This window comes from Camelina sativa, chromosome 12 (assembly GCF_030686135.1).
Source record: "Camelina sativa cultivar CO46 ecotype springtype chromosome 12, ASM3068613v1".
NCBI lineage: Eukaryota > Viridiplantae > Streptophyta > Magnoliopsida > Brassicales > Brassicaceae > Camelina > Camelina sativa.
Window position 1 is genome coordinate 9,780,752 of NC_141891.1, and position 12,302 is coordinate 9,793,053.

At 33.2% G+C, this 12,302-nt stretch overlaps 1 protein-coding gene, 1 long non-coding RNA gene and 1 pseudogene across 3 annotated transcripts; all 3 read left to right on the forward strand.

Moving 5' to 3' along the window:
- The first annotated feature begins 2,247 nt into the window (after positions 1 to 2,247).
- On the forward strand, positions 2,248 to 5,024 carry LOC104731181 (glutamate--cysteine ligase, chloroplastic-like; annotated as a pseudogene). Its single transcript, XR_015575437.1, has 13 exons — positions 2,248 to 2,361; positions 2,440 to 2,591; positions 2,686 to 2,886; positions 3,000 to 3,152; positions 3,249 to 3,319; positions 3,445 to 3,513; positions 3,604 to 3,697; positions 3,805 to 3,894; positions 3,992 to 4,072; positions 4,150 to 4,242; positions 4,334 to 4,414; positions 4,530 to 4,599; positions 4,714 to 5,024. The product of XR_015575437.1 is annotated as a glutamate--cysteine ligase, chloroplastic-like (transcript).
- Positions 5,025 to 7,967: 2,943 nt separating this feature from the next.
- Positions 7,968 to 11,492, forward strand: LOC147930344 (uncharacterized). The gene is made up of 3 exons (XR_015575423.1): positions 7,968 to 8,623; positions 9,040 to 9,114; positions 10,922 to 11,492. It is a non-coding gene; the product is annotated as an uncharacterized LOC147930344 (long non-coding RNA).
- Positions 10,067 to 10,623, forward strand: LOC104733363 (uncharacterized). The gene has a single exon (XM_010452945.2). The coding sequence runs from the start codon at positions 10,180 to 10,182 to the stop codon at positions 10,621 to 10,623; it is 444 nt and encodes a 147-aa protein (XP_010451247.2). The 5' UTR covers positions 10,067 to 10,179.
- Positions 11,493 to 12,302: the final 810 nt, after the last annotated feature.

Below are 12,302 nucleotides of genomic sequence, written 5' to 3' on the forward strand. Positions count from 1 at the left end.
CATAACCCTTTGTACTGTTATTATTTTGATAAATATATAATGTGTTGTTGCTTGTTAGTTACAACGTGGAGATAAATTTATTGCCAACGGGGGCCAATTAATAAAGGAAAAAAGATGGCTAACTACACGAAGTATTAGAGAATGCATGGTCACACATACCAAGTATAATATTGTATCCTCAATTACACAAAGTATATGTATTGCATGACCACATGCATGAATTATATAACGTTATGTGGTCAACACCATAGACATACAATCTGGTACACCGGTCGAATAATTTCGGCTAAGACCGACGTTGACTCCGGCGTTGACCAACATTGGCCAAAAAAATTGTATTTTAATTTTTTTCTATGAAAAAACAAAATAATAAATTACTATATTAAATTATTTATGAATTTTCATGATTAGAAAACATTTTATTCAATATCTAAATATCTTAGGTATCTCTAATGTATTTATTCTTATAATTAATTAATTTTTTTAAAGCTAAAATAATAGTTAAATAAAAATAATTAATAATTATTTTCAAGATATTAATAGATTTTATCTTGATTTTAGGATATGTTTGCAAAAGGATATAGAATAAGAGGATTTTTGCAAATGCCTTTATGTTATATATTGAAAATAATTAAATTCGTTCTATAAAATCTAAACCCAAACCGATACATATAAAATCTAAACCCTAACCATCTCATTTGTGAACCTAAACCGATATATAATTTTGTTCTACTTGTAAAATCTAAACCCTAACCATCTCATTTGTGAACCCAAACCGACATATAATTTCGTTCTAATTGTGAAATTTAAACCCTAACATCTCATTTATGAACTCAAACCGACATATAATTTTGTTCTACTTGTAAAATCTAAATCCTAACCATCTCATTTGTGAACCCAAACCGACATATAATATCGTTCTAATTGTAAAATTTAAACTCTAACCACCTCATTTGTAAACCCAAACTGACATATAATTTCGTTTTAATTGTAAAATCTAAATCATAACCACTTCATTTGTAAACCCAAACCGACATATAATTTTATTTTAATTTTAAAAATCTAAACCAAGCCAATATTTAACTTTCCTTAATTAAAAGTATACAGAATCTGTTTCTTTAATTTGGTTTGCTTTTTAATTGGGGTGAATGGAGAGGTTCACCCCTAGAGGTGAACTTAAGTATTTTTCTAATAATGATGTGTTTATTTCTTTTTTTCCTTTTTTATTAGCCACGTGGTGTCTTAATTAACAATTTGTGGGCAAAATCATTGAAAGATTATCAACATTATTTGAACACAAGCATATATATATATATATATGTGCATAGAGGTACTTACAGAATCACCATTAAGCTTCCTCCTCTTATTCAGCCCTAAATTAGACAATTTCAGGTGATTATTTTTAGTCTTTTCACATCTTCATTTATTTTTTCTTGTTATTGTCGCTACATCATTTCCATTTTCTTTTTTTTTTTTACATCATCTCAACTTAATTCTGGAGGAATACTTTTCCTAACCATTTTTGTTGTTGTCACAATAATACAGATTTTCTAAAGGATGTTTTTTTTTTGTTAAAGGATCTAGGATGTTTTTCTTTTACATTTCAAAAATATATGTTGGATATATACATTTCAAAATATATGTTGGATATATATATTCAATATTTAATTTAGAAATCGAGTCGTTGCTATTTTATCTCCAAAATTATCATGACATCATCTCAAAATCTCTAGATATATATCGTCTCTTAATTGATAATTTGTCTTGTTGTAGACTTGTAGATATTATATTTGAAGTTATATAATATAGCTACTGTATGAATTATTTAATTGATTCTATTAGAATTGTCCCCACATCGAGATTTGATAAAAATTTTGGGACTGATATAAATAGTACATGGATCCATCTACTCATTGTTAATTAGTTTTGGGTTAGATATCCATATTTACTAATATGATATCATAGTTCAAAGTTAAAATCCAATGTTCCCATTAATTATGGGGTGAAGTTTTAGACATCGAATTGTTTCAGGTTGAAACTTGGCAAAATTTGGGACTAATATAAATAGTATATGATTCCTCCACTCATTATTAATTGGTTTTGGGTTAGATATTTATGTTTACTAATAGATTCTCTATTTCCTTTGGTTTGACTCTAATTCATTTGAACTAAATTAAACAATTAACGGCGCTCTTACTCTCTTCTTCTGTGATAAACTCGGGTACTTTAACTTATGGTAGCTTATCAACAAGGAAATATGGTCACTGCAACTGCATCTTGTGTAGTGGCAACCAAGCCACTGACCAAAGAAGACCTGATTGCCTATTTTGCTTCTGGCTGCAAACCAAAAGAAATGTGGAGGTACGAGTATGATCATCATCTCTTCTCTTGCTTTATCGAATTTAATTATTTGCATCTTTTGGTATATTGGGTATTCAGAATAGGTACAGAACACGAGAAATTCGGTTTCGAGATTAAGACCTTGCGCCCTATAGAATTTGAACAAATAACTGCACTCCTTAATGGTATAGCTGAGAGATATGATTGGGGATAAGGTGATGGAGAATGAAAGAATCATTGGTCTGAAACAGGTAACTACTCTCTTGATCTCTTCTTTTTAAAACACTAAATACAGATAACAAATTTCATATGCAATTTTGTTTGGCATTGATTATTACATTTCAGGGAATAAAAAGCATATCACTAGAATATGGAGGCCAACTAGAGCTAAGTGGAGCACCTCTAGAGACTTTGCACCAAATCAGTGATGAGCTCAATTCACATCTTCACCAGGTGAAAAATGTTGCTGAAGAAATGGAGATTGGTTTCTTAGGACTTGGCTATGAACCCAAAACTAGTCTCGAGGATATACCCGTTGTGCCCAAGGTTCCTTCCTTTACAAACATATATAAGTAGTTCTCATATTATTTAATGTAGCGCACACTAGCAATTGTGTTTTTTTTTAATGCGCAAAGTATTTTTTATTTTTTTATGAGCAGCAAAGGTTTTACTTTGTAGCAGACCACTTAGCCAGATCTAGCTCATCAGGACCTGACGTGTTTTTCAGAACGTGTACTGTTCAGGTCAATCTAGACTATAGCTCAGAAACCGATATGATCAGGAAGTTTCGGGCTAGTCTAGCTTTGCAACCTGTGAGATGCTTGATGCTATATTTTTTAATGCTAGTGGTTTTTGGACTCATACAAATATATTTCTTACTTTTTTTGGTTATATTTCTAATCAAACAGGTCGTGACTGCCATGTTCGCAAATTCCCCTTTTAGTAATGGAAAACCAAATGGGTTTTTAAGCGTGAGGAGGTTGGTGTCTACGTTACTCGTTAGTACCTTAGTAAAAGCAAATTTCCACTCCCTGTGTCTCTCTCGCTCGTGTTCATTTTCTTATATATAAGTTTCTCATCTATTGACATGTTTTAATTTGACAGTCACATATATATAGATTCCGATAAGAGCCGCACAGGGATGCTACCTTTTGTTTTCGATGACTCATTCGGGTGAGTATAGAATTGTTTTTGTTCTTTCTAAAGCTGTGATTTAACTTTTCCCTAAAACGTATGGTTAATCTTCATTGTGTTAATATATAGGTTTGAGCGGTATGTCGAATACGCACTTGATCTTCCAATGTTGTTCTTAATTCGAAACAAAATCTATCTCAACTCTGGAGGAATGACATTTCGGGTATACTACTATACTTCTTCTTCCTACGAAAAAATCATAAAGTTTTAACCCTTTGATATCTTCTTGAGTGAGGTTATAATCTGAACATACTTCTTGACTTTTTCTAGGAATTCTTGTCCGGGAAAAATTCTCATCTCTCTAATGAACAACCAACCATTGACGACTGGGAAACTCATATAGGAACAATATGGCCAGAGGTTGATTACTTTGTTTCAACAGCACCATTCAACTTCCTTGTTTCTTATTACGTCCAGAGTCATTTTTTATGATTATGTTTTGTAATAACACTAATAGGTCCGGTTAAAGAGATACTTGGAGATGAGAGGTGCTGATGGAGGTCCATTGGGGATGTTAAATGCCCTACCAGCTTTTTGGGTAATTACATTATCTTTTTACAAATATATAAACATTCTTGTTTCGTGGGTTTATTTTGGATTGTATTTGAATCTCAGGTGGGTTTGCTATACGATGAAGATTCTCTCCAAACTACTCTCAATATGATAGATGATTGGACTCTTGAAGAATTAGAGATGCTTAGGACACAAGTAAACTTTCAAGAGAGCAAATACTTTATTTTTTTTGTCCAATTTAACGAAATATTATCGTTTGATACCAATTCTCATCCGGTTTCTATAGGTTCCAATCACTGGCCTAAAGACAATGTTTAGAGATAAGCCTTTGAAACATGTCGCAGAAGATGTCCTAAAGCTCGCAAAGGTATATGTGTGCCTGGTTTCTCCTTATAATGTGTAATATATACCTTTTTTATTTGGGTTTTAATGTTAGTGTAATATATACTTATTTTGTTATGAAGTTATTTTGTTGTTGTTAGGATGGTTTGAAGCGTAGAGGGTACAATGAAACGAGTTACTTGGACGCTGTCGCCGAGGTGGTTAGAACAGGTAATTTTTTTTGTTTCTCGGTCAACTGCAAATTTGCTAATTTTCTTGAAATAACAGTTCATACTTTGTCTCAATTTACTGAAAATAAGCTAATTATTTTGTGAAAACCTACAGGGGTTACGCCTGCAGAGAAGCTCTTGGAATTGTACAATGGAGATTGGGGACAAAACATAGATCATGTGTTCCGGGAACTGCAGTACTAGTCTACTAGAAAATGAACTATATATAACCACAATTGCGATGAAAGAACGTTCAAAAGCTCAATTGGAGTCGATAACTAATTATATAAATAAATTCTCCTGTCATTTGAAAAATAAAACTTTTCGTTGGTGTGTGTGTGTGAGGGGACAATGGTAATTTCGTTGGAATAAAATATTGTTGTAATTCACGGAATAAAAATATTGTTGTGATTGTTGTTAAATAAACATTGTTATGATTTAATTTAATTTATTTAGAAGTTTCTTAAATCAAATGGTTGATCAAGTGTATTAAAACTTTTATGTCCAATTTGGGATTCGAATCCCAAATAATGCAGTTTCTTACAAGTTATGATTTTGCACGCATAGTCGTCAGTTTATTGTTTCTATGTATTATTACAACGAGATCGAGTTTCTCCATCGTGGAGCATATTGTATATGAAAATCCGTTCATCGTGAATTTGAATGTTACGGAAAGTATCATGTAAAGATTGTTCATAGAAGCTATTTATTATAAATGTGTATGTTGCAGCTAGTTGAAAATCATTATGAATAGGACTAGGTTTTGAACCCATGCTACGCGTGGGTTTATTTGATATATTTTGATAAAAATTATATATGATTGATAATGGTAGTAAAATATTATCTCATAAAAAATAAAATTAGTACTAAGGAAAAAAATTAAATTTTAGATACATAATTATTTAAAATATAAACATTAGTCAAGTTTTAAAACCAAATCTGATAAAAAATCATGAATTTAACTCGACGTCCAGGCGAGACAAATCAAACTGATGATCTCACATATCCTAAACCATTTCTTTGACCACCAGAAAAACGAAACAATTTTATAATCATCAATTTAACTCGTTTTCATATTTAATTGATCGCTACCACCTATGTTTTCGTGTTTTTTATTCAATATTTTCTTATTCTTCATATTCTTTCTTGTCATTTTCATTGTCAAATTTTGTGGTAATTGCCATCGTTACTTTTACCGTTTGGTTATTCGTTATACTTTTTTTTCTTTTTCTTCCTCGTCAACTTCTTCAGATTCTTCCATTGAAAAACTTTTTTTTAGACTACCACACAACTTGGACAATAAACCGTAACTGTGACAACTGTAACTCTGGTCCTGCCTATGTATATCTAATAAAAAATGTGTGTTTGTCGTCTATCTTTCTTCTTTAAACCTCAAAATTTAACTCAAACATCAAATTAGGATCGTGCGATGTCAATCCTTCTTCCTTAGACCCAAAAATAAAAAATTAATGAAAGAATATCAATTCATCTATAAAATCATACACAAAAATATGTTTTACAGCTCATAAGAATTAAAAAGCACAAATGTAGATAAAAAAGATAATTTATGTTTTACATTAATATTTCTATTATTTAAAACTTTTAAAAGATTTCGAGTTATAAAATTTGAACCTTTTAAAAAGTTTCAATATTTATAATATTTTAAACTTTTAAAATTTAAAACTTATAATATTTAAAAACTTTTTAAAAGCTAAGAACTTTTAAAAGTTTCAATATTTATAATATTTAAACTTTTAAAATTTTTAAATATTATAATATTTTTTTGAAACTCTTTAAAGTTTTTGTTTGATCAAATAAAAAACCAGATCAAACCAAATAAAACTTTTAAACTTGGACGCCTGATAAATCAAGTTTTTCTGCTCATTCGTTGTTGGACACTAAATAGTACCTCTGCGGGGCGGGCATGGACACTAAATATTAGGCCCATTAAAAAGCGGACCTTGCGGGCCTAGCCCAAGCGGATTGCGGGTTATAGCGGGTTATGTCTGCGGGTTGGCGGGTCGGCCCGCGGTCTTCAAATATTAAATAAAAATAAATATTTAATATAGATATATAACTATTTTTATTTTATTTTAAACATATATCTTTTAAAATTATGTGACAATACAAATAAATATAATATAAAAAATTAAAACATCTATAAAAATCAATATAAACATTAATTTTATTTAACATTATTTTTAAAATTATAATTTATTAATTTTATTTTATTTTATTAATATATTATTTAAGCCCGCGGGCCGGCCTGTTAACCCGTTGGGCTTAGCGGAGCGGGCTTGGACATAACTTTTATGTCCGCGGGCTTAGCGGAGCGGGCTTGGACATAACTTTTATGTCCGCGGGCTTAGCGGGCCGGCCCATTGCGATCTAAAATATTGAAACTGCTCGCCACGGACGGCCCAGATGGACGCGGGCCGGCCCGTTTGACACCTCTAGTTTGAACTTTGATTAATCCTCGTGTTGTTCTGCCAAAGCTATTACATTTAGTGTGTCTCATTAATAAAAACATATAATCCTACTATATTAATTGGGAAGTACAAATTTGAAACTCTCCTTAAATATGTAAAAAATTACATTCAATTGCCAATAGAAAAATTTAATTAAAATTAATAGATTAATGAAATAAATATAATTAATTAAAAAACGAAAATCAGGGACACAATAAATAAAATAAATTGTAGAAAAGTAAATAATAAAATCTATTAGAATCAAAACTAATCTGTATTAAAAAAATTAACAGCTAAGATTTTAAAAATCTAATCAAATAAAATCTACAATTACAAATTTTATCCTACTATATTAATTGGGAAGTACAAATGTGAAACTAACCTTAAAATGTGTAAAAAACATTCAATTTCCATTAAAAAAACTTAATTAAGATTAATTAATTAATTAAATAAATAAAATTAATTAAAAAATGAAAACTAGGGACACATCAAATAAAATAAATTGTAGAAAAGTAAAAAAAAAAATCTATTAGAATCAAAACTAATTCGTACTTAAAAAAAATTAACAGGTAAGATTTTAAAAACCAAAACGAATAAAATATACAGCTACAAATTTTATCAAAAAAAATTTCCACCACAAGTTAAAATTATTACAGACAAGGAAAAGAAGCCACAGAACAAAAAACAATGAATGTTGTTTTCAAGAGGCTTTTTAGAATTTTTACTAGCTATATTTAATTGCTCTTTTTTATATGTTAGTAAAGATTGTGTTTAGTTGACAAATGTTTAAACAATTTTATTCATTACATGCAAATGTTTCAATAAACATTTTTAAAATACAAAAATTATAATATAAGTAAATCAAATTTTTAATCATAAACTATTATAAATAACATAATAATAAAATAAATTATTACAAATTTTAATTAAAAAAAGTTCAGCCCGCGGTTCTCCGCGGATTAGTACCTAGTTTGTGGATTAAATGTGATACATGTGATACATTGCTCAGTTGTGGGCATACGGCATTAGACCATTTTTAACGCCACAACATTTACCCTGTTCTTGAGCTTTTTAAATTGCAAAATAGTGAATAGTGGGCTTAGATCACTCAAAATTGTTCTTATTTCAGAACAGTTTTTAGGTTGTTCTTGTGCGACGTGGGGAATTTTTATTGGACAAATATTTTGGTGGGTGGAGAGATATCTCGTTTCTTCGGTATTGTCGACATAGTTTTTTTTTTCTTCTCTCCCAACTGCGAAACGGCGAAACGGCGATCTCATCTCCGTTCTTCTCTCCCAACGGCGAAACGGCGATCTCATCTCCACTGTCTCCTCGTCGAAGCCCAGTGATTCCTCTGTCTCATCGGCGATCTCTCCGTCTACTCTGTCTCCGTCGTATCGCCGTCTACTCGTCTCCTCTGTGCGTTTACTCGTCTACTCTGTCTCCGTCGTATCGCCGTCTACTCGTCTCCTCTGTGTCATCGGCGATCTCTCCGTCTACTCGTCTCCTCTGTCTCGGGTGGCTTGCAAATCTCATCTCCGGTAAACAAAGGCGAAGGTAATCACATCTCCCGAATTTCATCGATTTGGGTTTTTCAAATCTATGTATTAGAATTATGTTTTGAGTCAATATTGAGAGTTGTGTGTTGTTTGAGTCAATTTTGAGTGTTGTGTTGTTTGAGTCAGTTTTTATGATGCTTTAGCCTTTGGTTTAGGGTTCAATCTCGTGTCTTTGAATTAGAGTCAATTTTGAGTGTCATCTGTTGTTTGAGTCAAACCTTTTTAGTGTCGAGTGTTGAGTGAGTCAGTTTTGTTGATGTTTTAGCCTTTGCTTTAGGGTTCAATATCGTGTCTTTGAATTAGAGATTATTTTGAGTGTCGTGTGTTGTTTGAGTCGAACCTTGTAAGTCAATTTCGCTTATGTTTGAGTGGGAACATTAATCGATTTTGCTTGTTTGTTTATGAGCCTTGTAGGTGAAGGTTATACAAGGGAAATTAAATCGGATATTCATCATCAAACCTGCAACATCAAACGAAAGTAATCACAAGGTAAGTGTATATTGATAGTAAACAGCCAACAATTGAGTGTAGTTGTTGTTTATATAGGAAAGGTTTTAAACTTTGTTTATTTCATTGGTGTTGCGGTTTAGTAAGTGTTGTGTGATTGCTTGTTTAGTCTCGGATGTTATAAAGTTAGTAGTGTCAGTGTTGTGTGAATGGTTGTTTATCTCGGTTTTTTTTAAGTAAGTAGCGTTAGTGTTGAGTGATTGAGTCTTGAGTCTTGAGTCTTAAAACGTTTAAAACTTTAGTCTTGAGTCTTAAAACTTTGAAAACCTAATTGAAAACCTTTAAAACTTTGAAAACCTAATTGAAAACCTTTAAAACTTTTAAAACTTTAAAAACTTTTAAAAATCACTCAATGACCATTATTTACTTCTGATTTGACTGAAGTAGGTAATGGTTATTGCTTGATTTAAAGACTCTAACAACAAAAAACTTTTGAATTAATGATCCTCTTACCTTCTCTATATTACATCCAATCTCTAGTAAGCTTCTTCATTGTATAAGACCTTTCTTATATGCTTCTTCCAATCTCTAATAAGCTTCTTTCTTCTTTAAGACCTTTCGCGTAAGCTTCTTCCTTCTTTAAGTCCGATTGCTATGGCATCAAACAATACTCCTAACAGCCAGTCTCAATCCTATTTTAGCCTACTAAACTTCCCCTATGATAGCTTTGCTCCCAATGTAAACACTAGTTCGTCTCAAATCCCTGCTTTTAGTTCGCAACCTAGTTCAGTGCCAACTCAACCTCCTAGTCAATCAGAAGAGACAGCAGAACAGCGTAGGGAGAGACGGTTATGGTCTTCACAAGATGACCTAGTCCTGATAAGCGCCTGGTTAAACACATCGAAGGATGCAGTAGTTGGGAATGGCCAAAAGGCAGGGTCCTTTTGGAACCGTATAGGAGACTTTTACGGTACAAGTAGTCATGTACGTGGTGGTGCTGAGCCTAGGCTCCCTGAACAATGTAGACAAAGATGGCAAAAAATCAGTAAAGAGGTGAGCCAATTCTGTGGAGCTTTTGCGGAGGCAGAGGGTGAGAAAGCTAGTGGGATGAACGATGTATACGTTTTACAAAATGCTCACCAAATCTACACGAAGCTGTACAAGAAGAAGTTTGCTATGGAGTATGCGTGGATTGTGCTACGATTTGAACAGAAATGGGGAAACCTAGAGACTATGAACCCCACCCCAAAGACAACCAGTTCGAATAAAAGGAAAGCTGATGATGCTGCTGGATCGACAGGTTCTGTCGTTGGTGAGCACGAGAGCAGACCTCCGGGCATAAAGGCTACAAAAAAACTAAGGAACAAAGGCAAAGCTAAGGCTACACCATCTTTGGAGTTTAGTCAGATGTTTGAGTTAAAACAGAAGGACTTGGAGGGCATGAAACAACTCCAAAAGATGTCTATTCTTGACACTCTCATTGCCAAGAATGAAACCCTAGACGAAGATGAAAAAGCGCTTAAGAAGAAGCTAATGGCGGAATTGTTTTAACTTAGATGAAAACCCTCGAATGTTTGTTTAACTATGCTTGTTTGCTATGTTTTGTAATGAATACTATGCTTGTTTGTTTGATGGTGTAATCGTATGTTTCTTATGTTTTTAATGAATACTATGCTTGTTTCTTATGTTTGATGGTGTAATCGTTTGATGGTGTATTTAATGAATACCTTATGTTTATGGTATATGTTTCTTATATGTGTGTTTATGAATAATATGATTGTTTGCTTTGGTCTAAATATATGTTTTCGTTATGATGATGTTTAATAACTCGGTGTGTTTTCCTTTTCAGGTTGAACAAGTCATGGATTGTTTATACGACTACGGTATAAACAGCCCTTTAGACGGTAGTAGCGATTCATCAGAAGAGGAGGCCGAGACTTGTTACTATCCTCCGGAACCAGCTCCTGCTATTGGTTTCACGAGTCTCTCTAGCCGTGTAGCTCAACCACTTCCTGCTAATGAGCCACAACTGAACCAGCTCAAGGACCAAGTGACCCAGCTCAACGACCAAATGATCCATCTCAAGTTACTTGTGGTCCAACTCAAGGCTCAAGTGATCCAACTCAAGGACCAAGTGATCCAGCTCAAGGACCATGTGATCAAGCTAAAGTAAATTTGTGTCATCATCAATTGTTGTTGTGAACCCGTGATCAATGTTGGTATTTGGATTTTTGTTTAGATTTCTCTCGTGATCATTTTCGGTTGTTGTTTTGGTCACATGTATTTGTTTTGGTCATGTATTTTCGGTTGTTGTTGTGAACCCGTGATCGGATTGTTTAGGCTTGGTATGTGGATTTTTGTTTAGACTTGATGTTTGGTCACATGTATTTGTTTTCGTATCTTTGGATTTTAGTTACAAAGACAGAGTCTCTCGTGATCAAATTCACATGCACCAAGCTCACACTCTCAATGTCCGAACTCACATGCACCAACTCACAAGCTCTATATATATGAGACGAGAGAACAACTCAAACTTACCAACTAAAACATACCAACTCAAACATACCAACTCTTCTCTCTTTTGTTCACCGTTTTTATTTTACTCAAGGTATTTGTAAAATCAAACCATTTTCTTCCTCTCACCAAAGACATTTTCTTTCTTAATCCTGTTATGGCATCTTCTTCCAACAATTTTCACTTCCATTATGATGCCAATAACGATAGTTTAAACCAATACTTTCAAGAGCAATTTAATAACCAATTTCAAGCTGTTGAAGAGGAAACTCCTGCCGAAAGGAAACCGCGTACATACATCGATAGAAAACGCGAAGAAGGGCATGAACGTTTGTGGAACGATTATTTTTCTGATAATCCGACATACAATGCTCGTCAATTCCGCCGACGGTTTCGAATGAACAAACCATTGTTCTTGCGTATTGTGGATCGTCTCAGTCAAGAAGTTCCATATTTTAAGCCAAAAAGGGATGCAACCTTACGGAATGGTCTTTCACCGCTACAACAATGTACTGCAGCAATTCGACTATTAGCATATGGGGCTGCAACGGACTCGGTTGACGAATATATACGTCTTGCTGAATGTACTGCTCGTAAATGTTTGGAACATTTCGTCGTCGGAATAGTGGACTTGTTTGGCACTGAATACCTACGCCGGCCCACACCAGAGGATCTTGAAAGGCTACTCTTTTATGGAGAAAAGCAGGGTTTTCCCG